The sequence below is a fragment of the Eschrichtius robustus genome, chromosome 6 (assembly GCF_028021215.1).
Source record: "Eschrichtius robustus isolate mEscRob2 chromosome 6, mEscRob2.pri, whole genome shotgun sequence".
NCBI classification, from domain to species: domain Eukaryota; kingdom Metazoa; phylum Chordata; class Mammalia; order Artiodactyla; family Eschrichtiidae; genus Eschrichtius; species Eschrichtius robustus.
The window spans coordinates 74,823,403-74,849,905 of NC_090829.1; the positions used below are offsets into that span (position 1 = coordinate 74,823,403).

The 26,503-nt window shown below is 50.7% G+C and overlaps 2 protein-coding genes across 18 annotated transcripts in view; one reads left to right on the forward strand and one right to left on the reverse strand.

The window, feature by feature from the left end:
* The window catches only part of LOC137765903 (uncharacterized), a 50,444-nt gene extending 48,930 nt beyond the window's left edge, over positions 1-1,514 (reverse strand). The window contains exon 1 of the mRNA XM_068545657.1: positions 1,425-1,514. The gene's annotated coding sequence lies outside the window, so the exon portion shown is untranslated. The remainder of the gene's footprint in view (positions 1-1,424) is intronic.
* An 822-nt stretch (positions 1,515-2,336) lies between these two features.
* TNK2 (tyrosine kinase non receptor 2) overlaps positions 2,337-26,503 on the forward strand; it is a 41,859-nt gene continuing 17,692 nt past the window's right edge. For 3 of the 17 annotated variants that reach the window (XM_068546538.1, XM_068546542.1, XM_068546546.1), the window contains exons 1-3: positions 18,771-18,872; positions 24,679-24,859; positions 25,897-25,967. In XM_068546538.1, the coding sequence (XP_068402639.1) occupies positions 24,697-24,859; positions 25,897-25,967 (234 nt within the window). In that variant the 5' untranslated portion in view covers positions 18,771-18,872; positions 24,679-24,696. Of the gene's footprint in view, positions 2,967-18,197; positions 18,255-18,769; positions 18,873-21,092; positions 21,489-24,678; positions 24,860-24,923; positions 25,082-25,896; positions 25,968-26,503 lie in introns of those variants that run through there. The other 14 variants (XM_068546533.1, XM_068546536.1, XM_068546534.1 and 11 more) reach the window with 9 other exon arrangements.

The following is a 26,503-nucleotide window of genomic DNA, read 5'->3' on the forward strand; positions in this document are numbered from 1 at the left end:
AGTGTCAGGGAGTAATAGGTTAGCTTTGTGAAGGACAAATCCAGTTACAGACACTACAGATTAGCAACAGTTAAAATAAAGCTAGGAGTGATTAACTCTTTCCGTCCCGTTTGTTTCTTCTCTAGCCTGTTCACTGTTCCCTTTACTTTCCTTGTTCTCAGGAGAGGAAAAACTTCATTTCTATTTTTGTTGCAACAAATTCCCCACTGCTAGTTCATTCCGTCCATATTAATGGAGGAAGGGAAACGGGCGTCATTCTTGTCTGGCTGAGGACAAAACTTCAGTTTTGCTCCACTTGACAATCACCAGCTGTCCAGCCCAGGGGCCCATCTATCTTCTACTTTAAGACCTGATGCTTCCCAAAGCTCCTGGGTATGGTGTTGCTTTGTTGTGCCTTATTGGTTCAGAGCAGACTTGGGAGTGAGAAAAGTGGATTTGAATTCTGGCTTCACTACTACCAGCTGTTACTTAATCGTGTAGAGCCTCAGTTCTATCACCTGTGGAGTACTGCCTGCCCTAGACCCTGTCTCGGCCCAGGTGGGGTGCATTCAACTTCCTGCTCAGTGGCCCTGGTTGCATGGTGAAGGGCAACCCCCTTACACACACTGTTATCGAATGATTTAGTAGAAAGTTGCCCTGCTCACCTCACAGGGCAAGACGCCATGATCCAAATCCACCCAGTCCAACTCCCCCATAGCTGTCTAGAACCCGCCCCCTTCTCATTGTCCTACTGTCCTCAGGCCAGAGCCCTTGGGCCCAATGCTGGAAAATAGGAGTGCAGAAGGAGTCACCCTTACACAGTTCTCTGATGTCTGATCCTTGGGACAGTTCTGTCTGGAGTTGTTTTATTATTAAACGCATCTTATAGATGAGGTACAGTCAGAAACAGGGCCAACTTGCCCTAGCTTTTGGGTTCTAAGCTGGGCAGCCCAAGGCCGCCTCCAGCTGTGCTAGGATCTGGGTCTGCAGGTTGCACTATCACTGGGACAAGGAGCTCTGAATTTTCTCCTCCTTTCAGGGTACAGACCCAAGAGGGAGCAGTGCAAGAGGGAGGAAGGCCCCCTTTGCCCGGGGCTCTTTCTGCCTGTATTCCCAACAGGAAGTGTCACAGGCCTGAGCCCAGCTCTCCCTTGGCCCCAGGGAAAGGGTGGAGGCAGCCCAGGTTCATAGATCTCTGGGCTGCTGCTGAAAGATTAGGACTAGAGTCCCTCTCTGCAGTCAAACACTCACTGGATTGGGACCTTGGAAACTTTCCAGTCCAACTTCCTCTTCATTTTAGAAACGAAGCAACTGAGGCCACACCTCAGTTTTTTTACACTCACAAGTCAGGAGCAGCTGAACTGCTACTTAGAATTCGAGATTCCTATTTCAGCGCTCCTCCGTTGGGTCCTGTTGACTACACCGTCTCAGTGTGAACTCCCTACCTTCTGCTTCACCTCTTCTCCCTTTGGCTCCACAGGAAGGCGCAAGCAGGGCTTCTGGCGGGACGAAGAAGGGGGAGCAGTAAGTGCTCTGAAGAGGAAGGAGAAGAAGTAAGTGGTACATGGCCCCTTAAGGTGGCGGGCCAATCCGGCCAGGCTCCGCCCCCCTGGGGCGGCGCAGGCGCAGGCTGGCTCCAGGAACCCCCGGCGGGAGGGCAGGCGCTGTTGGTTCTTGGGCTGGGGCGCGGGGCTGCAGCACCTGCGGGGGCTGGCGCAGGGCGCGGCGCCCGGCGGGCGGACGTCGACGCCCAGGAGCTAGGGCTGGGGGCCGGGACCGGGACGTGGGGACGGAGTGGGAGGGGACGCGACCCCGCAGCCCCCTCCCCCGGGGGACGGGGCGGAAGGAGCCGGGTAGGGGCCGGTGTGAGCGGGCGGCGAGGGCAGCACCATCTGGAGGGGCGGGACCGCGCGGCCTCTGGGGGGCAGGAGAGTGCGTTGGGCAGTGCCGGCTGGGGGCCCTAGGCCGGGAGCGCAGGAGGAGCGCGGCGGGCTCTGCCCAGCGCTGCAGGAGCAGCAGCCGCAGCGGATCGGGGTTCTCAGCTGGGGCCCGCAGCAGCTCCGCGGGCTGAAGCTCGGCGTGGAGGAGCAGGGGGGCGTGGGTCCGGCCGTGCAGGAGGAGGGCGGGGTGGGCCCGGGGGTGCAGGAGCGGGGCGGCCGGGGCCGCGAGCCTAGCCTGGGGGTGGTGTGGGGGTCTGCGAACGGCGCGGACTGGAGGCGCCCGCCGCCGTGGACCGGCTCCGCGGGCTGGCCTGTGGTGCAGGAAGAGGGGCTGGGGCCCCGCAAGCAGCACCAGGAGAAAGGGGGAGGCAGCTCCGCAGTGCAGGAGCGGGGGGAGGCTCGCACCGGGGTGCAGGAGCAGGGGGAGGGGAGCCCACGCAGGCTGCTACAGCAGCCCGAGCAGCTGTCCGAGCTCGGGGACGGCCTCTGGGAGAGAAGAGACGAGTTCGAAAGTTCCGAGGAGCTGGGGGAGCAGTACTGGGAGAGCTGCGGGCACCTCAGAGGGGAGGCAGAGGTCCTGGGAGCGGCCCCGGCACGCCGCAAGAGACTCGAACTGGTGGGGAGGGCCCGGCCAGTGGGGCCCCAGGGGCCTGAGGGAGAGGGGCGCCTGGGGGTGCAGGAAGCAAATTGGCTACCCGGGGTGCAGGAAGGGCAGGTGGTGCGGGCTGTCCAGGAAACATACCTGGACGGGAAAGGGTCCCAGGAGGGAGAGGGGCCCCTGGAGAGACACAGGATCCGGAGGCGCAGGCGGAGGAGGAGGTGGTAACTCACAGGCCGGCTGCTCAGCACCAGCATCGGGCCGGGCCGGGGCCGTGGTGAGCGCGGGATGTAGGGGTTTGGGGAGTGGGGGGCAGAAGAGCGCCGTGAACCTGGGAGCGTTGGAAACCACTGCCCGATAGCAGGCAGTGTCCTGCTGGGTCCTTTTCTGCCACCTCAGCCGGGACATCATAGAAGCTTTGTCTGCAGAGAGCCAGTGGAAGGCAGCAGGTAAGGAAGCCCAATTCTGTTCTCAGCTGGAATTGGTGTGTTTGGAAGGAGGGGGCTGCAGTTATCTCAGGAGAGCGTGGTCTCCAAACTGCTTTTTTTCATTCCCCTGTGTTTAAACCTGGAGAGGAATGAAGCAGTGCAGTGTTCAACAGCGAGACAGGACTCCTCCCCCCAGTACTGTATATGCCAACTGGAGTGATGGGACATTTTCTTAGAGTCTAGACTGGCGGTGAGACTGTCTGGGTGGCTGCCAAGCCTGGGCAGAAGGGAGAGGGGGGTAGGCCCGGGCTGAGGTTGCAGAGGAAGTAGTCACCTCTCCACTCCTCCACCCCCGCACCACCCGTTTACCGGTGGAGATAGGGGTATCTCCATGCTATAGCTGGGTTGGTGCAATCAGCACAGGCTGCCTCACGTCCTCAAAACACGTTCCAAAAAAGGGAAGGGGCAGCATTGCATTGACAGGACCTTATCTTGTAACCCTCTTGGCCACGTGAGCTGAGATGTGAGTGTGGCAGCCGTTAACTTGGGCACGAGCCTGGCCTGCTCCCGCCACACCTTCTTGTCACATTTGATTAATACTGAGGGCCCAGAGCCAAGGATAAATAGTGGGCAGAAGGGTGGAGAGCTGGTGAGGACTTCTGTCTCCGTGTGGGCTCTCAGGACCCCAACCTGAAAGTGTGGGATAGGAGAGGGTATCTGCACTGTTGGACTCTGGGCATCCTCTGTGGCCCAGACCTCAGCCCCACCCCATGGAGGTGGACAGATGGGCAGCTGTGGCATCATGGGTTCTGTACCAGCCAGGGCCAGCTCTCAGCCCAGCTTAGAGGTGGGGCTTGCAGAGGTGGGGGCTAAATTTGGCTTCCTGTTGACTTCCTCATGGCCTGGGTGCCAGGCCTATTCATTCCTGCCCCATAGGGGCTTGGTTGGCCACTTGCGGGCCTCATCTGCCTAGGGATGTTCACCTCTTAGCTGGCGCTGTCTGGGTGCTTGCTTCTCTAGTCCTCGGGTGGGAGTGGGTACAGAGTTGCTGCCTGTCTCGGGGCCTTAGCCAAGACCCATCTCTGCCCCACCCCAAGGAGTGGCTCTTAGTCAGATGGCCCCCAGACCCCTGTCCCAACCGGACTGGGTGGAGATAGTCCTTTTCTGTTGGGGCAGGGGGAGCGGTGGTCGCGTCCTAAGCAGGCAGCTGCTGGGACTCTGCTGGAGGAGCCAGTTAGCCTGCTCCCCATGCAAACCCAGACTTGACTGTCAACTTCGTCCCATGCCTGCCTGTCATCCTGCCACCCCAAACACTCATGCACCGGAAGTTCAGCTGCTGTGTCCAAGGTGTCTGGCTCTTCTGGGATGGCCAGACTTTTTCTTGCGCTCTGGCTTCAATGGAGAGAACTGTTCTAAACACATGCACATAAGCATACACCTTCACCCTATTTCAGGTTGATTCTTGAATTTGTGGTAGACGAAGAGAAAGAGGACTTTGGCAGATCTGGTTTTACTAGCTGTGTAACTAGTGTTACTAGCTGTGTAACTAGTGTGTAACTAGGGTAACATTTCGGGGCTTCAGTTCCTCGTCTGTGAGGCGGGCCCTGGTTTTCCCTACAGTGTCCTGAGTGCAGAGGGCTCAGACCCTTCTTTGCCAGCCTAGCGTCCACCTTCCCAGGAGCCATGGCCAGTGGACATTAGGCAGGAGGGGTCAGCGCTCCCAGACCTTTTCCTCTAGCCCCTGAGCCCACAATTATCCCCCTGCCCTGTGCTTTATCCTGGAAGATGAAGTGTTTGTTTTTAATAATAGCTTTATTGAGGTATAATGACATATGGTAAATGGAACATATTTAAAACATAATTTAGTAAGTTTTAACATATGTGTATACCTGTGAAACCACCACCACAATCAGGATAATGAACATACCCATTATTCCCAAACCCCCAAAAGTTTTTTGTGCCCCTTTGTAATCCCTCCATCCCACCCCTCCTTTGCCATCCCCCTTCCCCAGGTAACAATAGTCTGCTTTCTGTCACTCTACATTAGTTCACATTACCTAAAATTTATGTAAATGGAATCATACAGTATGTGCTCTTTTTTTTTTTTTTGCCTGGCTTTTTTCACTCAGCATAATTATTTTGAGATTCATCCATGTTTTTGTGGGTATCAATTGCTTATTCCTTTTTGTTGCTGAGTAGTATACCACAGTCTGTTTATCCATTTACCTCCTGATGGGTTGTTTTCAGTTTTTGGTTATTAAAAGTAAAACTGCTATGAACATATGTGTAAGTCTTTGTATGGACACATGCTTTTATTTTTCTTGGGTAAATCCTTAGGACTAGAATAGTTGGATCATATGGTAGGTGTACATTTAATTTTTAACAAACCGCCAGACTGTTTTCCAAAGTGGTTGTACCATTTTATGTACCCACCAGCTGTGTATGAAAGTTCTAGTTTGTTCACTACTTTGTCAGCACTTGGTATGATCAGTCTCTTTAAATTTAGACATACTAATAGGTCTGTAATGGTATCGCATTCTGGTTTTAATTTGCATTACTCTAATGACTAATGTTGAGCATCTTTTCATCTTATTTGCCATCTGTATATCTTTGGGGATGTGTCTGTTCAAATTGTTTACCCATTTTTTAATTGTGTGGGGGTTTTTTTTCGTACTAAGTTTTGGGAGTTCTTTTATATTCTGGATTCAAGCCTTTTATGGGATATGTGATTTGCAAATATTTTCTTCCAGGCTCTGGCTTGCACGTTAATTCTCCTAACAGTGTCTTTTGAAGAGAAGAAGTTTTAACTTTTAATGAACTCCAGTTTACCAGCTTGTTCTTTTATGGATTGTGCTTTTGGTGTTTAAGAACTCTCTGCCTAACCCAAAGCATGATGGTTTTCTCCTATAACTTTTATAGTTATGGGTTTTACATTTAGGTCTACAATCAATTTGGGGTTAACTCTTAGGTTAGTATATGGTGCAAGGTATGAATGGAAGTTCAGTTTTTTGCATATGGGGATCCAATTGTTCAGCAAAATTTTTTGAATAGACTTGCTTCTCTGTGGAGTTGCCTTTGCACCTTTATCAAAAATCGGTTGTTTGTGTGTAGATCCAATTGTGGACTTTGTTTTGTTCCATTGATCTAACTTGTCTGTCTTTATCCCAGGACCACATTATCTTGATCACTGTAGATTTTATAGTAAGCCTTGAAACCAAGGAAAGATCTTAAACTTTGTTCTTCCTTTTCAAAATTGCTTTAGTTATTCTAGGTTTGTTGCACTTCCATACCCATTTTAGAACAATTTGTAAATTTCTACAAAATAGCCTGCTGGGATTGCATTGAATCTACAGATCAGTTTGGGGGGAATTGCTATCTTAGCAATATTGAACCTGACTCATGAACAATGTGTATCTCTGTATTTATTTAGATTTTTAAGAATTTCACCAGTGTTTTGTAGTTTACAATATATCCTTAAGTATTGCATATTTTTGATGCTATTGTAAATGGTATTTTTAATGGAATTCAGTTTTTTGTTAAAAAAATTTACCTGCCTTAATTGTGGTAAAATATACACAACATAAAATTTACCATTTTAACCATTTTTAAGTGTATAGTTCAGTAGAGTTAGGTACTTTCACCTTGTTGCACAACCATCACTATCATCCATCTCCAGAACTTTTTCTTATCTTGCAAAACTGAAACTCTGTACCTATTAAACAATCTCTGTATTCCCCTGTCTCCTCCCACCTCTGGCAATCACATTCTACTTTCTGTCTCTACGAATTTGACTACTCTAAATACCTCATGGGAGTAGAATCATACAGTATTTGTCCTTTTGTGACTAGCTTTTTTCACTTACCGTAATATATTCAAGGTTCATCCATGTTCTAGCGTGTGTCAGAATTCCCTTCTTTTTTTTTTTTTAAGGCTGAATAGTAATCCATTGTATGAATATACCAGATTTTGTTTATTCATCTATCAATGGTTGCTACTACCTTTTTGCTATTGCCAATAACGTTGCTATAAGATGGTGATGTTTTTTAAATTTCAATTTCCAGCTGTTTGTTGTTAGTATATATAAATAAAATTGACTTTTGTATATTATACCCTCCCACCTTGCTAAACAGGTTGTTCTAGTAGCTTTTTTGTAGCTTCCATTGGATTTTATACATAGACTGTCATGTCATCTGCTAATATAGACAGTTTTACTTCTTCCTTTCTGGTCTTTATGTCTATTATTTCTTTTTCTTGCCTGATTGCACTGGCTAATCCTCTGATATAATGTTGAATAGAAGATTAGGTATCTTGCTCCTGATCTTCAGGGGAAAACATTCAGTATTTCACCACTATGCATGATTTAGCTGTAAGTTTTTCATATATGATCTTTATCAGGTTGAAGAAGCTCCCTTCTGTTCCTATTTTACAGAGATTTTTAATAGAAATGGATGTTGGATTTTGTCAGATGTTTTTTCTGTGTTTATCAAAATGATGATAGGATTTTCTTTTTTAGTTAATGTGTTGAATTACATTGATTCTGTCTTCAAATGCTAAATCAACCTCGTATTCCTGAGACAAGCTCCATTGGGTCATGGTTATAATTCTCTATGTATATTGCTGGATTCCATTTGCTAAAGAATTTGTTAAGAATTTTTGCATCTATGTTTATGAGGATATTTTTCTTGTAATGTCTACAGGATTCATAATATACATCTTTAATTTATCATAGTCTGCCTTCAAGTGATGTAAGAACCTTAAAATATTTTCATTTTTCCCTTCCTTTATGCAATTATTATCAAAATTATACATGTTATAAACCCCGCACTACATTGGTATAATTTTTGTTTAAACAGTCAGTTTATCTTTTAAAGTAATTTAAATATAGTAAAACAATTTTGTTAACTATTTACCCATGTAGTTGCCATTCTAGTGCTGTTCATTTCTGTGCATAGATCCATATTTCTATATGTATTATTTTTCTTCTGTCTGAAGGACTTCCTTTAACATTTATTATAGTGCAGGTCTGCTGGTGTTGAATTCTTTCAGCTTTTGTATATTTAGAAAGTTTATTTAGCCTTCATTTTAAAAAGGTATTTCCATTGGAATAGAATTCTAAGTCATTAGTTTTAATGATGTTGTGCCACTGTCCTCTCATTTGCATTGTTTCTGCAAGAAATCTGTTGTCATCTTTGTTCCCTGTATGTAGCATGTCTCCCTTGCCCTCCCAGCTACTTTTTGAGATGTTATCCCTGATTTTGAGCAATTTGATTATGATGTGCGATGGTGTAGTTTTCTTCATGTGTCTTGTGTTTGAAGTCATTGAGCTTCTTGAATCTGTGGACTCTTAGTTTTTGTCAAATTTGGGAAAATTTCAGTCATTGTTTCTTCATGTTTTTTTTCTGTTCCCAACTCTTCTTGGGAACTCTAATTACACATATATTAGGCCACTTGAAATTGTCCCACTGCACACTGATGCTTTGTTCATTTAAAAAAGAATCTTTTTTCCTTTGTGTTTCATTTTGGGTAGTCTAGTATTACTATAGTAATGGTACTATTACTGTGTCTTCAGTTTCACCCACTTTTTCTTCTGCACTGTCTAATCTGACTTAAATTCCATTCACTTTATTTTTTTTCATTTCATATAGTGTAGTCTTTATTCTAAAAGTTCAATGATAGTCTTTTAAAAACATAGTTATAATTGTTTTAGTGTCTTTGTCTACTAATTCTAACATCTGTGTCAGTTCTGGGTTGGTTTTGATTGATTGCTTTTTCTCCTCGTTATGGATCATAGTTTCTTGCTTTTTTTTTTTCTGGTAATTTTTTTTTTTTTGGGGGGGCTGTGTTGGGTCTTTGTTGCTGTGCGTGGGCTTCTCTCTAGTTGCAGCGAGCGGGGGCTACTCTTCGTTGCGGTGCACAGGCTTCTCGTTGCAGTGGCTTCTCTTGTTGTGGAGCACAGGCTCTAGGTGCGCAGGCTTCAGTAGTTGTGGCACGCGGGCTCTAGAGCACAGGCTCAGTAGTTGTGGCGCACGGGCTTAGTTGTTCCGCGGCATGTGGGATCTTCCCGGACCAGGGCTCAAACCCGTGCCCCCTGCATTGGCAGGCGGGTTCTCAACCACTGCACCAGAAGCCCTCTGGTAATTTTTTATTGGATGCCAGACAATCCATTTTACTTTGTTGGTTGCTGGGTATTTTTGTATTCCTATAAATATTCTTGAGCTTTGTTCTGAAATCCAGTTAAATGACTGGGAAATAGTTTGATCCTTTTGGATTTCATTTTTAAGATTTGTTAGGTGAGACCAGAGCCATGCTCAGTCTGGGGCTAATAATTCCACACTGCTGAGGCAAGACCCACCTGTGTATTCTTTTTTTTTTTTTTAATAAATTTATTTATTTTTTGTTTATTTATTTTTGGCTGTGTTGGGTCTTCATTGCTGCACGCGGGCTTTCTCTAGTTGCAGGGAGCGGGGACTACTCTTCGTTGTGGTGCACGGGCTTCTCATGGCGGTGGCTTCTCTTGTTGCAGGGCACGGGCTCTAGGCATGCAGGCTCAGTAGTTGTGGCACACAGGCTCAGTGATTGTGGCTCGCGGGCTCTAGAGCGCAGGCTCAGTAGTTGTGGCGCACAGGCTTAGTTGCTCCACAGCATGTGGGATCTTCCCGGACCAGGGCTCGAACCCGTGTCCCCTGCATTGGCAGGCGGATTCTTAACCACTGCGCCACCAGGGAAGCTCCCCACCTGTGTATTCTACCCAGTGCCTAGCTTTTCCAGTCTGGCTAGTGGGAACAGGCCCTTTTCCCAGCCCTGTGAGCACCAGGCACTGCTATATCTAATCCTTTTGGGTGGTTCTTTTCCCCAGCCTTGGGTAGTTTCCATACATTCATGTGATGACCAGTACTCAGCGTATTACTCAAGGGGGATCTTTTACAGACTTCTGTGGTGCTCTCTCTTCTCTGATGCTCTGTTCTGTGAATTCTGGCCACCTGAGTTTCCCCAGAGTCTCAGCTCCATCTCTTCAACTCAGAGAGTCCTTTGGGGTCCAACTGGTTCCCTTCCCTCTTCTGTAGCCTGGAAACTCAACCACAGGGCTGACCTCCTTTGTTTCCTATCTCCTAGGTATCACTGATCTTTGCATCTTGATGTCTGGTGTCTTCAAAACCATTTTGTATATTTTGTCCATTTTTCTGTTGTTTCAGTCAGGAGGGTAAGTCTGATCCGTGTTATTCCATCTTGGTCAAAGATGAGGATTTTACTTTAATTCCCTCATTCCCACCCTGCTACTCATCCCATCTTCCAGCCCATCCACTCTGGGCATATCTCATTTTTTCTTCAATCTACTGTTCATTGTTTATATTGTTATGGTGTAGTAAACTGTGACTTTTCCTTTCCTGGGCACCTTTTTGTTCTTCCTGGAGTTGCTTTTTTTGTTTGCTTAGTTTTCTAAGTACTTTTCAATTAATTAAACTCTCCAGTAGCTGTATAAATTTCTCAGGGTGTCAATTCCATTAGGTATTCTATCAAATTCACCTCTCTGAAGAAGTCTCTTTCAGAGCCTTGTGCCCGAAAGCAGCATGGACTAATTGCTCTCTATCACTGATGCTTAGCTGTCCTCCTGGGATCTCCCTTTCAGCATCTTGGGCATTTCCTTCACTGCCTTTCTGTGCCTTTCTCTCCTGTTTCCTATCTTCCCCTTTGTTGGTTTATTCTCTAGTTTGGTAGAGTACATCCTTTAGTAGCTTCCTGAGAGAGGAGGGTGAAAGAGTGGTAGATTATTTTGAGACCTTGCCAGTCTGATACTCAGTCACTTAATTAGCTGAATATAGAGATCTAGGCTGGAAATTGCTTTCCTTTGGAATCTTAAGGGCATTGCTCTTAAGTTCCAGAGTTAACATTAATGTCTAAAATCATTCCCAATCCTTTTTGTGGAACTTGTGTTACACCGTTGCCCAGGAGTTTGTAGCATCTTTTCTTTATCTCCAGTATTCTTTAATTATGTAGCTTGGTGTGGGCTTTTGCTCTCCATTGTGGAAGATACTTTATCCTCCAACCCTTCTATTGTGATTTTAGCAATTTTAACAGCAGTAAATGTCTGTTGATATTATTTTATCCCATGGCATGGATGAGGTAGACACAAAACTACTAAATTCAACTTAAGTTTTAACAGAAACATTGGAATAATGGATTAGGATTTTTGGCTAGGGAGATATCCACATTTCACTTTTTAAAATCCTTTATTTTTTTAAAAGGACTTGCTGAAGTTTTAAGGTCCAGATTTTTTTTTAATTAGAAAAATTAAGATAAGTGTGTGAATCTAATAAGGAAAAAATTCTCAGAATGAATTTTTGGAAATTTAGTAGAATGATTTCTCCATCCACTGACATTAATGGGACTTAGCATTAAGAACTACCATCTGTATAGTAAATAGTCCCATAAACTGATGCTCATGGCCATGATGAGAAGGGCCTTCTGAAAGAGTGGTCAGTGTCAACAATGGGAAAGAATATTTGAAAACAGGACTGTTCTGGCCAGGACCAATGATTGGCGCAGTTACAGGCTTTCTCCAGAGCAGCAGTTCTCGACCCCAGTATGGATTCATCTGCAGAGATTTCAAGATATGATGCCTGAGTCTCACCTAGACCAAGCTGATTAGAATCTCAGTGGGCGGGGCCCACACACCGCCACTTTCCTACCTCCCAGGTGATTTTAATGCACAGCCAGTGCAAAGACCCACTGCTCCAGGGTTTAGCAGAGACCCTTGCTTCCTAGAGTATGGTCTAAGGACCAGAACATTATCACTGGGAGCTTGTTAGAAATGTAAAACTTAGGCCCTACCCCATATCTATGGAATCCGAATCTGCATTTTAACAAGATTCCCCCAGGTGATCTGTATGTGCATTAAAGTTCATGAAATACTGCCTCATTTATCCATTCAGCAAATATTTATGAGCACCTGCTGTGGGCCAGACTTTGTTGGTTGGGGTGAGGATGGGTCTGTTGAATTTTTTATGTTTCCTGTCATATTTGTAATTTCTTATTCCCCCTATTAAAAAATAATAATATTCTCTTCTTGTTTTATAGATACAACATCTTGTCTCTCTGAGGATTTTTTTTTTTTTAATTTTATTTATTTATTTATTTATTTATGGCTGTGTTGGGTCTTCGTTTCTGTGCGAGGGCTTTCTCTAGTTGCGGCGAGCGGGGGCCACTCTTCATCGCGGTGCGCGGGCCTCTCACTATCGCGGCATCTCTGGCTGCGGAGCACAGGCTCCAGACGCGCAAGCTCAGCAATTGTGGCTCACGGGCCTAGTCGCTCCGCGGCATGTGGGATCTTCCCGGACCAGGGCTCTAACCTGTGTCCCCTGCATTGGCAGGCAGATTCTCAACCAGTGTGCCACCAGGGAAGCCCTCTGAGGATATTAATGAGCATTTTCTGTCAGAAATTTCCTTCTCCTGCATAGTCTGCATTTCTTCTCAGTTGCTTTTTTCTGTGTGTTTTGCTCACTCTTCCATGTTAGAGCCTTTCCTTGGGTGTCCAATAGTTTTTTGTCATCTGCTCTTGACTACAGGCACTGGGTGGCCTTGTTGACTGAGCTTCTTTGTATGGTGGCCTGGCTGCTCGGTTTGTGGAGAACTCCCAATGTTGGTTTCTTTATATCTTTCTTGGCCTGATCAGAGTCCCCAGAAAGGACGCTCCTGTCTTCTGCCAGGAGGTGGAGGCCTGGCTCCATGTTCCTGGAGGGAGTCGAGGAGGGGACTGAGATCTCCACATCTATGTGTGCTTTCCTTGTTAGGTCCGTGGCACCCCGCTCTCAGCCAAGCCTGCTGCGCCAGTGCAGAGGCCTGCACTTTACCCCTGAAGGGAAATCCCGATTTTGCCGGGTGGTACCGGGGCAGCAACCCAGTGGCTTTGTACTGGGGAGGGAGTCCAGGGGGGTCTTACGGCTTCTTAAACAGCTTTTGACTAATCCTCTGTATTTTTAGCACCTGTTCTTCTTCTAGAGGTTTCTGAGGCTTCTAGTTCCCAGGCCTTTTGAGGATTCTGGGGGGTCAATCAGGTCCTTTTCACCTTGGGATTGGGGATTTTCTCAGGTCTGCTCTCCATAGTCACTGGCCATCTGCTTTCCAGCTTCCAAAGCTATGTTGTGGTTTTCTCTTCTACTATTCTTCCCGTCCTTAGGGACTTTTGCCCTTCAGAAAATTTCTCTTTCGATAATTTTGGCTTTGGTGGGGTTTTGGGAAGGAGTGAAATTATGTGCATCTGTGCAATCTATCTTTTCCTGGAGCCTCTATTCCCTCTTTAAACTTCCTCGCAGAATCCATGAATTCATTCAGTATCTAGTATATATTCAACAAATAAGACTCCAGCTCTGCCCTCCATGAGCCCAAATCCTTGAACCGAGCAGTTTCGTGTCCAATTGTACATGGACTGAATTCTGGTTCACCTGTTAACTCTCCAGTAACGGGTGACCCTGGTCACCTCTCCAGAGCCTCAGTTTCCTCATCTGTAAAATGTGGATAATGTAGGGTAGTGGAGGGGGGGGAGGTTAATCAGGCAATGAAAGATAAAACTTTTAGTAAAGAACTTGCACACAGTGTCTTTTTGAGGACCTGAATCGTGACTTCTCCTCCTTCATAGTCCCCCAAACCTAGCACAGGGTGAGCACACAGTCAGTATGTGGTGAGTGACTAAAGAGGCCGGTGGGGTGAGAGGTTTGGCCTGGGCCCTCCTTCAGCAGCTCTAGGTCCTGGGAGCCAAGAGCTTCTGCTGGATGTGAGAACTCTAGCTTCCTCCTGTCTCTGCCTCTCCCCTGGATGTTGTGTCTCCTCCTGAGGCAGGTTCTCCCCTCAGGCCCCTGACGTTTATTAGTCCCTGACTTTGGCAGGGCTGCCTCTCCATGGCCAGAGAGGAATCACCATTGCTCTGAACTGCTCCCCAGCTCCTAGGGATCCATTCCCTATGACAGCTTCTTAGGTGCCTCAGACCAGGCATGTCCCTTCCCTTTCAGGGTCTCAGTTTCTTTATCTCTAAAATGGGTGGGATTTAAGGTATCTTAAATATTTTGCAGTCCCTGACATCTCTCTCACTTCCAGGTTCGGACCCTTTCTCTCCCTGGCCCAGCAGCCCACCCTGCGCTGGATGTTCCTAGCTCCTGGGGTTCTGGTGTGGGCGCTGTCCCAAGGGAATGAGCAGTCCCTCTCACAGAGTAAATGCTCTCCAATTCACAGCTCTGGGCCCACCCCACCTCCAGGGCCCAACAATAGGCCCCTTCAGCTCTAGGCTCTTGCTGAGGGGGTGGGGGGAGTGGGGTGAGGCCTGAGCTGGTAGGCAGGGTGACCAGCTGGGAGGCCTCTGCCCAGCCTTGGAAGAGCCCTGGGAGTGGCTGGCTGCTGGGAGCCAGACTACATCCTTCCTCTCTTCCCGGGAGCCTCGGCTGCCGCCTGCCGGGCCTTGGTGCCGGGAGGATGCTTGGGCCAGAGGATAGTGAGAGGCAGCTCTCCGCAGTACCCTGCATCCCAGCCCTGTCACTCGGGCGTGAGTGGTGCGCGTGTGCAAGAGACCCAGACAACTGCAGGAATTTACCCACTGTCACACTTGAGTGGTGTTCATGTGCGGGGGAGGGATGCTCCAGGAATGTGTTAGGGCTCTCAGTGTCCTGTCTCTGGGTGTCAGGGCTGGCACACTGGTCTTTCACTGGTGGAGCGTGAAACAGCTAAAAAATACTTTCAAGACCAAGTTGGTAGATGTGGGGAGGTACTGGGTTCAGTGAGGGTCTGTGTTGTGGTGTTTAGTCAGGTTCTTTCCTTTCCTCTCTGAAAGTTACACCTCCTTCTCTGCTGGAGTCAAAGGAGATGAGGCACAGGAGGGTCCCTGTATCTGGTGTGTCTGCCCCTGCTTCTGTGCCCTGCCTTTCCACCCTCTGACCCCCCTGTCTCCCTCCTCTCTCTGCGAGGCTGGGAGGCCTGACAAACCAGACCTCCTGCCCATCGATCAACCCTGTGGTATCCCCAGCTCTCCCTCCGCAGTCTGATGAGAAGGCAGCCTTCAGTCAAAGCTCTCCCTCTGCCTTGAGGGACTGCTGTGTTGTCCCCGGGGCTGAAATAGCTTTGTGGGAGCAAAGTAGCTTAGTGGTTCTGGGACAGGAGTAGCTGTAATGAGATTGGCTGCCCTCCTTCCCACGAAGGTGCTTGCTTTTCTGGATTCGAAATAATGGGGGGAAGCAAAGCCAGGGCCGACAAGGGCAACCAGACTTATTCCTGGTATTCACTGGACATAAGGAGGTACCAGCTCACTGGAAAAGAGACAGGCCTCCTTTCCCCAGTGTCTGTCACAAAGGCTTGAAGTCCCTTTCAGCAGACTCTCTTGACCAGGTGCCTTGCCAGATTCTTCTTTCAAGGTGACAGATATAAACAGATGGTTACAATGTACAAACTACAAGAGGTGCGTACATAGGGCTCCTTCAATAGAATTATGTATTAATACAGAGTGCTACAGAAATAGTACCCTTTAAGGATTAGAGCATGATGGATAATTAAAATTTTTTTCATTCTTTTGGCTATTTTCCACGTGTAGTATTATGTGTTTATACTGCTCTTGTTTTCAAACATACTTTAACAAGATAACATGGGAAGCAATGGCAAAAAGAACCGTTTGGGGATAGGAAATGGGAATTTACAAAGGAGATGACGTTTTATTTGGGTCTTGAGGGATGTGTAGGAGTTCATCATGAAGAGAAAAGAGTATCACAAAGAATAGCTCAAAGACATTAAAATTAAAGAAGATGGTGTGTCTAGGGAAGGGCAAGTATTTGACTTGGTTGGAATATGGAGACGTTTGAAGGAAATGATAAGAGGTGGAGGTGGACAAATAGGCAAGGGATGGATCCTGAAGGGCCTTGTATTTGGCTCAGTGAGGAATTACAGAAGGATGTAAGCAGGAGAGGAACTTCGGATCTGTGTTCAGATGACAGTATAACAATAGGGAACTATGTGCTAGATGCTGTGCTAAGTGTGCCATTCATGATCTCATTGAGTTTGCACTTTATGAAGGACGTACTGTTGTTTATTCCCATTTGCAGATAAGGAAATTGAGGCTTAGAGGTTAAGGCATTTGCCCAGAAGTTGTCTGACTAGAGAGTGATACAGCCAAGATTTCAGCCCAGGTCTGCCTGACTCTTGTCCCAAAGGTATTGATGGGAGGAGTAATGAGGAGGCAGAAACAACAAGATTTTGTGGCCTGCCCAGTGGGGAAAGAAGGGAGTTATGGTTGGGGAGTCAGGGGTGAGATGTCTAGCCTAGGTGGCTGGTGTTGGCTTGTGATGTTTTCAGTCAGGATATAAGAGCACACATAAGCTAGGTTTAAGGCGGGGGTTGATGAGCTCAATTTGGGCATGTAGAATTTATGGTACCATTGCATCCTCCTGGTGGAGCTGGCTGTAAATGTCTAGAAGCATGGGTGTAGAGCTTCTAGAGCTCAGGAATGGAGACAGACAGCACATGGTGCTAATTGGAGCCCTGGGAGGAGAGGAGGTGACCCCCAGGGAGGGAAGAGAAGGAAGGGCGAGTTCCAAAGTGTTAGGAAATATCCACAGGAAATATCCACAGGAGAAGGGTGAAAAGCCCTCAGGGTTAGACTCAGGGCCTGTGGGCTCAGCACTGCTGGCAAATATGCCTCAGCCTTGACTGTCCTCAGGGCCTCAGCTGCCAAGCTCCCCTGGAAGGGAGTGGGCCACTGTGGCCTGGAGATGGAGAGGGTGTGGACAGCCATGGTATGTGTCTGAATCACCCCCTTCTCTCCCTTGGCCCGTGGCCAGCCTCCTCCCCAGACCAGTGTGATTTCAAACCTGGGATGACCTGAAGGTGTGGGGTTACCTGGTACAGTTCCCTCTGGGGTGAAGTCCCAAGGGGAACCAGCCTGGCCTTGGTCCAGAAGCTTGGGCGCTGCACACAGAGGGGTGAGTTGAGGTTGACTGGGCTTGGTGGGGCTGGCATGTGTAGGCAAGATAATCCTCTGGTTGGGAGAGGAGCCATAAGCCCCCCTCCTTCTCCTCCCCAATATGTTGTTTTCCCTCCAGGGCCTGGAGAAGAGGGAGGGCAGAGATGGGAGAGAGCTGGCCTGGCATATATTCCTGAGAATACGGTAGATTGTTTTGGAAAAATCTTCTTGGCCGGAAATTACATGTCACGTCTGCTCCTCAGTGTGGATTTGTAACTTGACTGATGCTGTTGGAGAGCCTGGGGGAGGGGAGTGGACAGCAGAGGCAGGCTGGTTCCTGGGCCACTACCGGCTCCCTTTAGAGATAAGGGGGCAAGTTGTAGACCAGAGGGTGTACACATGGGGTGGATTCCCCAAATCCTAGAGGCAGTTTGGATCTTGTGGGTATCTTGTAATAGGATGGCATTCGGAGGCAGGGGCCTTGTGGAGGGAGGAGGTAGGGAGAAAGCAGGAAGGGGGAATGGTTTAGATCAGACCCTTTATCCAACCAGGAGAAGAAGGGGTCTGTGGGCCTGGCATTTTCAGCCTCTCTTTCTCGACAGCCTCCTGAGTGTTCGTGCAGCTGCTCCCAAAACCAGTATCTGCCATAGCTGCGGTAAGGTGCAGAGGAGCTTCTGCCTAGAATAAACACCCTGCCTGGCAGGGTCATCCCCTATGCCAACGCGCTTCAGCTGGAGAAGGAGCTTTTGAAGAGAGTGAGCCTTATGGGAACTCACCTAGTGCCCACCCGGAGTCTCCTTCCTCAGTCTTGAGGTGGAGTGTGTGTGGGGGGAGGAGTGGAGAGTAGAGGTGTCTCAGCATTTCCCGCCTCCTCTGCCCCAAACCCCCAAGGGGTGAGGGTGCCCTGAGCTCAGCCCTAAATACCTGGTACTGAGGAGTCAGTGGAAGCTTCAGATGCCATTGGAATGAGAGGGTGTGCGTGTGGCACCTTGGGGCCTCTGCAGTGGGACTTCCTCCACTAGCAATGTCCTCATCCTGGCACTGGGTGACAGCCCTGCGTGGACACTTGTTGGGGCAGCTCCTGCGGGAGGGAGTGTGGGTACTCGCACTCTTCTGAGTCCAGAGAGGTCAGCCACAGTGCTCTGCCCAGCCCCGAGCTCCCGGCCCCCCCCCCCAACGCGCAGTCTTGGGGGCGGGGCGGGTGGAAGTGCAGGCGGGGAGAAGTCCAGGCCGGTGAGAAGAGGCGTGGGCTGCGGAGGGCTGAGGTCTCCCAGGGCGGATGCGGGGGGCGTGGCTTCCACTGCGGAGAGGAGTGGGCTGGGCAGGTTCCCCGGGCCTGAGTGGAGTGCGGAACGGCAGCGCACCAGGGAGCCTGGCAGGTGGGCGCATGCTTGGAGCCAGGTGGAAGCTGGGCTGGTGGAAGGAGAGGGGTCTAGAGGGAGGGGTCTCAGGTCGAGTTAGGATGGGGGCTTCTCTTCTGTGAGCTTCTTGGATGGACACCCTCCCCCTTGTCATGGAGTATGGGGGCCCTTGAGTCCCCAGGACCTGATCGGTGGCTGTGGATCTCTGGGGTCCTGGAGGGACCTCACCTGGCTTTCTGGGGGACAGCCTGCGCTGCGGAGAGGCGGCTCCTTGGAATGGAGGCTGTGCACGGGATTGGGGGAGGGGCAGCCGCAGGCCCAGCGGGAGAGACCGCTACCACCAGGCTCTGCTCCCTCGCTCTGGCTGCAGGTGGCAGATATGGGGCTGTGGGGTGCGTGCGGGCCCGAGGACTGGGCCTTCCCTTGGCTGAGGTGCTTTAGCGGCCCCTGCCCTTCTGGAGGATGCTCGAGGCCTGGCCCTTCAGGACGCAGGGCAGTGACGCTGCCGGTGCGCTGGAGGGGCGGGGACTGCGGGAGGGCTCTGCTCCCCTCCCGGGCCCTAAAGCCCGGAGTTTGGGTTCCGAGGGTGAGAGATTTGCATATCTGCGCCTAACTGAGGCCGAGGAGGGACAGCAGGTAATAGGGGAAACATGGGGGATAGCCAGGTAGCCGGGCCCTAGACCGCATCGTCTGCTGGTGAGCTGAGGGGAGCCTCTCAGGAGTGAGGGGTATCTGTGAGCCTGGCCCCAGGACAGATCCTGGGGGCTGGGATGCTGGGTAAAGAAGGGTGATGTGTTTGTGTGTTGGGTGGGGCGGGGCGAGTCAGTGGTGGTGAATTCCTGTTGCTGACATCTGCTTCAGTATCTCTGAGTCCTTGGGACCCAATTAAGCTGCCCTTTGGGCTTGCTTCAGCGCTGCAGGGGAGCCCCGAAAGCACTGCCAGGATGTGGGTTTAGTGCTTAATGGACACTGAGTCCCTGTGCCCTGGACATTCCCTCTTACTGGCTTTATGAATCTGCGTATTAAGCCAAATGTCCCTGTTTGCTTTGGAAAACATGATCATGGTATTTATGGGTCGTCTTCCCTTCCCCTTGGAGATCAAGCACTTTCTCTCTTGACCAGTAGAGGGCAGTCACTGACAGGACGAAGCGGGGTGGGGGTGGCGGTATAGAAAGGTGGCTGTTTTCGGGGCTGGGAGAAGAGGTCCAGGAGCTGGCCTGACCTCTGACCCCTGACCATGCTTTGCTTTTCTCCACAGCCTCCCACAGCTGGATTGCTGAGCAAGCTACTGAGGCTTGTTCTTACCTGATGTGCAAGGGAACAGGCAGGCATGGGGTTCTGGTTGATTTGGGGCACATCTTTCAGGGGTGGCTATAATTTTCAGTCTGGCCATTCCAATCCAGCAGTCCCCCAACTTGCGGTAGAGGGAATAATCCTGCTTAAATTGTCCCCTGAAGTCAGGTCCCTGGATCTCCTTCAGAATGGTGCTTTGTGGGAAATAAGCAATAGGCTTCTCTGTGCTGTGGGCGTTGTGAGGCAGCGTTTGCAGGAAGGTCAGCTCCAGTGTGACCTTGACCCGACCTCATCTTGTCCATTAGCTCTGATTCCATTCTCAGACTGGTGATTCATTGGCACCAAAGGGAGGCTGCACCTGGCTGGCCTCACAAGCTTTGGGGAGTGGTGGATCACAGGGAGATGGGAAAGAGGGACTGATTGCTGGGGGGTGTCCCGTTTCCCCCCTCCCTGAGTCAGATCTGGAAACGGCTGTCCCTGCAGGCACCTCCCTGCCAGGGAGGTCAAGCACTGAGAGAGAGGCCCTGGAAAGAGCCTGGGATGCTGACTCCCCAAGACTCAACCCCAGCTGCCTAGTCCACCAGCCAGCTGGGACTCCCAGAGCTGGTGGCCAGCTGGATAGGGACAAGAGAGTAGTGTGCAAGAAACAGGGGCTCCCTGGGCATGGCTGGGAGGGGGGTGCTGAGGGAGCCTGAGAGGACTTCCTGCAGCTGTCAGGTGTTTCTGGGGGCTGTAGCGAGGGGGGTGTAAGAGCAGCTGGCGCCCTTGAGGAGGGCCAGAGGGATCACTTGTCAGCTCTAGGAATGTGTGGGTTCCACGGGGGCTTCATGGGGTGACTGCAGTTCCCTCTAGCTGGGGCTGTTGTCTGTGTGTGTAGGTGCTATTCAGGAGACATCCTATAGCCCGGAATCCTCTAGCTTTGGCTGGGGGCATCGCAGGGTTTAGGGGCATATTTGTGTGTTTTGAGGGGGCTTTGGATCTTGGCCAGCTGGACTGGGAGATTCTTCCCCCCTCCCCGGCTCTTGGCTGGACTGCCCCGCTCTGGCAGGCTGCCGGACTCCTATTTCCGTCGGGCACCAGGGTAACAGGGCCACATTAGGGCCTGAGCCAGGAGACGCCCAGCCAAGGCTGGGACTGGGAGATGGGGGAGGGTCTCCGAAGGGTCTGCCTGCAAGGTCCAGGAACGACTCTCTGGTGTCCAAGCCCCCAACTCAGGCTGTGCACTAAGCCCTCACAGCCCCAGATAAGCGCGTACGGGGCCTCTTTGTATATTGCTGCCTGATTGACCTAGCCCCCACCCTAAAATCCCAGGGGTTGTCTGCAACTCTGGGGGCTGGGGTGGAAGCCAGAGACAGGGGCCTTGTGTGCGGGAAGGAGGTGGGGGCAGCGCGGGAAGGAGGTGGGGGCAGCGCGGGTGGCTGGGAGGAAGAGTCCCCCCATTCCCGCCGCCCTCTTGGCAGTGATTCAGAAAGGTCCTTTTTCAGCCAGTGTCAGAGCTGCTCAGCTGCGGAGGGAGGGGGGAGGGAGGCGGGCTGGCGGGGGAGCCAGGGAGTAGGGCTGGAGCTGTGACCACTGCGCTGGAGAGAAGACAGAGAAACAGGACCAAGGACCCAGGCTGCAGTCAACCGAGGGAAGAACTAACTCTCTCCTGCCAGGGTAGCCAGCTGTGGAAACAGCTGCAGAGCAGAGAAAAGGGGACCACCCTATTCTTCTGCTCCATTTCCCACCCCTGGTGTGGGATTTGGGGGGCCTCTGGGGCAGACCTCTGGCCAACTTCCCTTCTGGGCAGAACCTGAAATTCAGGAGCTGAGACCACTGCCCACCCCCACCTCCTCGGGCCAGAGCCCCAGTGACCTGGTCAGGGGGTCCAGCTCCGTGGAGATGCCAGCAGCTCGTCGGTTCCCTGGCCTAGAGCTCTCCTTCCCTCTTCTGGCCAGACTCCGGCGGAGACTCTACACAGTGAGTGGGGGGCTGCGGGCGGGAGCTGGACAGACCGGGATGGAATCGGCTCCTCAGAGGCAGCCCTGCGCTGAGGGCCAGAGAGCAGGACCGGGCGGCTTGACGGGGTTCAGGGCCTCCCTGCTCCAGCGGCTGCATTCTTGGTGGCGAGTGTGTCAGGACAGCGTGTGTGGGAAGTGTGCGTGCCGGCCATGAGAGCCACACGTGTCAGACACAGGTGTGTGGACGGGGCTGTGCTGGGGGCAGCCGCAGCAGTGCTCTGTGCTTCACCGACACAGACACGGGCTAGAGAGGGAGGGAGGGGAGGGAGGGGACATGTCCAGGGTCACCCTGGGCAGGGTGGTGGAGACCGGACAGGGACCCTGGCTGCTTTCTTCTCACCCAGATCCCAGTGTTCTCTTCCCACGCACACCCCCGCCCCACGCAGAGCAGCCCTGTTCCTGGGGTTGGGGAGCAGGGAGAGGAGGACCCAGCCGAGCAGGGAGATTTGTTAGCTGGTGTTTCAGGGATAAAGGAACAGGGCAGACTGTGCTTTCTAAGCAGCTTCTTCAGGGGAGTGGCCTCTGGGTCTCTCCCAGCCCGGACCACACAGGGCAGGGCTTGGAGCTGTTCTCAGGAGTGGCTGCCTTCTACCCCCAGGAGGGTAGGAATGAGCGGCCTGGAGCCCTGGGATTTGGCGACTGGGGAGGAAGCAGTGGGGGTCTTCAGACCACTTGCCCTGGTGGCCAGCCTCTTCTTGGGCTGAGCCGTGTAAGGGGTGGGATCATTTTGCTCCAGGGATGGAATAGTGATAGCAGAAGTGCTGGCTGGCCTCTCCTGGTCACGGCACAGAGAGACGCTGCCTAGGTTGGTGATTTTCACAGGGTACTTTTGGGCCTTTCTTCTGGAAAGCAGTGGTGCCCTGCCCTCTTAAGTCCACACCCCCTTGTTTGTAACAGATGGCTTTGTTGTGGATAAGTGAGTTAATACAGCTAAGTGCTCAGAACTGTGCCCAGCATGTAGTTTTAACCGTAGTTGAAGTGTTAGAGTTATTTTTATTTTTCTTAACTAAAATTAAGAGAAATGCAACCTGTTTACTCTGTGTGTGTGTGGTCAGTCAACTTGATGCCTCCTGTAATATAAAGGAGAACCAAAAGGAAATCAATTGTAGCATTTCATGTATTCTAATATGTCAGTACAATCTGACATTACCAAGCAGTCAGATGCTAAGACCTCAGGTAGAACCAGCACAGCAACATCTAGAAGTGCTGACTGAGAGGAGAGTTTTGAAATAGTAGGGTGGGCTGCCTTCAGTGATATTTTTCTGAATGGTGGACAACTTCTGCTAAGTTCCAAACAAAGCGAAAGGCCAGTTTTCCCTCAGTTTACACAGTAGCTCCATTCCAGAAAAATTCAGTCTGTATTAACACTGTAAAAATACTTTCTTGTTCATATGTAAAATGGGATTTGATTTATAATCAGATGATTATAAACAAATTTCTCACCTGCATGAATTAAGTTGTATCGGATTTGGGACAGTGTGTGAGTCCCCCAGCCACCCACTCAGTGCCACTAATGGTCCCCCAACACTGTGACAACCAAAAATGCCCCCTAGGGAGCTGTATGGCCCTCATGAGAACCATCTGAGTGAAGGGTTAGGGCCTAAAGTTTGGAAACCCCCTTCTGGCCCAGCCGCTTTGGTAGAGGAGCCAGGGTTTGAACTGAGGGCTTCTTTTTCCCATTGGTGGCTCTTTGTACTGCCCTGAGCTGCCTGGGAGAGTCTGAGCTCCTGGCACTGGGTTGGCAGCACCGCTGGGAACGGTGGGAGCAGGAGGCTCACGCTGGGCCCAGGCTGTGAGCACCTGCTCTCTCAGTGCGACCTGTGATGAGAGCTGGGGAACAAGGCCACCTCCAAGTCGGGAGGAGGGGGTCTTGGGGCAGCTGGCCTTTTCCCTCATCCCTGTCTTCTCCAGTGGGGATTGAACACAGGTCAGGGGCTGGCCAAGCCGTCAGCTCTGACGGGTCTTACTCGGACAGGGATGGGTTTAGTGTTGGGCTGCCTAGCTTTGAGGGTGCCACTGGCTTCTTTCTCTGGGCCCCGGAGGGTGTGACAGGTCTGGTGGCCCCTTGGCTGATTGAGGCCTGCATGTAGTTTTGTTTGGCCAGCACAGCATACACATGTGCTTGCGTGTGTGTATTTCAAACTTGAATTAGTTGACATAGTTCAAAAGTCAGGAGAAAGATCTAATGTCAAGTGTAAACAAGGAACAGAATGGTGTGGATAATGGGTGAGTATTTGTGTGGGGAAAAAACAAGTCTGGAAGAATGCGTAAAAGTCATTAATGGCAGCCGACTTTGGGGATGGGGGTGAGGTGGCTGTGCGTTAAGAGAGGGATGAGACTTTATGGCTCTCATGTGCCTTTTGAATATCTTACATGTGGATATATTACCTTTTCAAAAAAATTTTAATAGCAAGATTTTACACGTAGATTCAGATTTCTGGTATTTCTTGAAAAAGTTGAAAACTTTGACCACACTGGGCCAGAGTCTGTTGTGACAGCCGTTGACAGCAGTCTGAAAACCCGCCCCAGCCTCCGCCCCTCCTTCCCTCTGACCCTCCTGTGATCCTGGAGGTGTTTGTGTGGTGGCCTGTGGAGGGGTCTTTGGACTTGGGGGGAGGCTCCTGCGATGTCAGGCATTGAAAGGAAAGTAGCTAGAGCTCATTTAGTCCCTGTGGGGTCCATCAGGTCTGGGGAGCTCATGGATGGGTCTCAAGGGACACTGCACCCCCAAAAGTTTTGTAATTAAAACATTATGAATAAGGATGCATATATTTTCCTGGAGACACAATCGGTAGTTTCCATCAGATGCTCAAAGGCCTTGTGACAACAGGAGAGTTTAAGAGCCAGTAGGGAACCGGAGAACAGAGTTTGATCTCCGGTCACTCGGCCATGGATGGCAGATTTGGGGAGTAAGACCCTAACTCCAGGGCCTGGGCTGTGTCCCAACTGCCCTGATTCTACCCTTGTTGCCATAGGAGGAGGACAGGTGGCTACAGGCTCTTCTGTACAGCTGTTTTGGGGAGCAAGAAGGTGGTTTGAGTCCTTCCCCACAGCACATAGTAGGATGTGGGTGAGCCCAAGGCAGAGGCAGGGTCGCCTGTTACCCCCCTGCATCCCGTGGTCCCTGAGCCATTCTTCTCTCCCCGCAGAGGCTGGGGAGCAGCAGCATGCAGCCGGAGGAGGGCACAGGCTGGCTGCTGGAGCTGCTGTCCGAGGTGCAGCTGCAGCAATATTTCCTGCGGCTCCGCGACGACCTCAACGTTACCCGCCTGTCCCACTTTGAGTATGTCAAGAATGAGGACCTGGAGAAGATTGGCATGGGCCGGCCTGGTAGGTGGGGGCATTGGCCTCGCCTGTCGTCGTCCCACTGACCATTTACCTCCTCTGTCCTCAGGATCGCCAACCGCATGGAAGAGCCCTCCCCCCTTTATTCCGTGGGGTGGCAGAGCTGAGAACTCTCACTGCCTGTCCAAGAGCCCCCGCGGTGGGGCAGAGGGGCATCAGTAGATGCTGCACACAGTGAGTGCATGAGAACAGTTTGCAGTTGTGAAGGTGAATTGGAGTTTGAGGAATCTTACTTAAATTTCTGGCTACTCACGATTAACTACACACCCTGTTTTGTTTGTGCAGACATTTCTAGGGTGTACTTCTTCCATCTTCTCCTCTTTTATAAATGTAGAATTGAGTCTGTTCTGAACACCAGGGGGGTTAGTGTCCAGAGGTCTGTGGAGAAGGGAAGATAAAATCCTTCAGATGATGGTTTGCTGCTTTTCTCCCCATCTCTCCCTTTCTCTGTCTCTCCTACAAAGATCTGTTCTATAAGTTGAACTCATTTTTTTTTTTCTATGTGTTTATCCTGAAAGTAGTGGCTATAGCTTCTAGAAGTCACGGTGTTCCTTGTAGAACATTAGAAACTTTTGAGTGCATTCAGCCTAAAATAGCTAAATAAGTAATAATGTGCTAATTTAGGCACTGACTTAACGCTGCTTTTAGCCTAGAGAGTTGATATCTATGTGAGTAACATAATAAAATTTTATGGGAGAAAAACTCAAAATTGGGGAAATTCTGTCCGTTACCTTGATTTATTTATTTTTTCTTGAGAGTTGGCATAAGAGCACTACTGTTCAATTTTGGTGGTTAAATACCTCCATACAGTTCGAGAAGAATTGCCTAGAAGCAGAATGCAGTGACCACCTGGTTAATGGCAGCCCCTGGTTGGTGGGGATGGCTTGTTTCCTTGGTGTCATCGTGCTGGGCAGTGTCTAGTGGTGGACTCCCTGCAGGGTGACCGAGGAAGCCTGCGATGGGCAGCAGCCTCTTGGGGGCGTGAGCGCCTTAACAGCACGGGTTCCCCTTCCTCCCCGCAGGCCAGCGGCGGCTGTGGGAGGCTGTGAAGAGGAGGAAGGCCGTGTGCAAACGCAAGTCCTGGATGAGCAAGGTGGGTGGACAGGGAGGGACGTGGGAGGGGTGGCTCACTGGGGCCTCCTCTGGTGTCGTCCTGAGAGCCTTCCCCCACTCCCCGCAGTATAATCTCGCACTTTGTACAGACCTCCCTCCTCCGGGGTCTTATCGGGCAGGGTGCTTGTAGAGCTGCCTGGCTAAGCGTCTGTCTCCACTGGAGACAGCACTGAGCAGCCTGTGTGCAGCCTTGGCTTCACGTCCCCTCCCGCTGGGCAGTGGTGCCCGGCATGGAACAGGCGCTTGTTGACAAGTGCGCTGTAACTTGAGCCCTCGCTTTGTCTGAGTGTTGGGGCCGGTGTCCAGTGTGGGGCGGTGGGGCCGTCTGGACCCAGGACGTCTTTGCTTCCCTTGTCCCGCACCTCCCTAGTCTGTGGAGGGTTTCTCTGGTCACCGGGCCCCACTGACAGCTTCCTTCCCCAAGGCCCGCCCCCACCCCCGTTGCCCTAATTTGGGTCTCTGGAGTGGTGAGTCCCAGGTCTGACTCAGTGGAACTTTGCCCATTGTCTGGAAGAC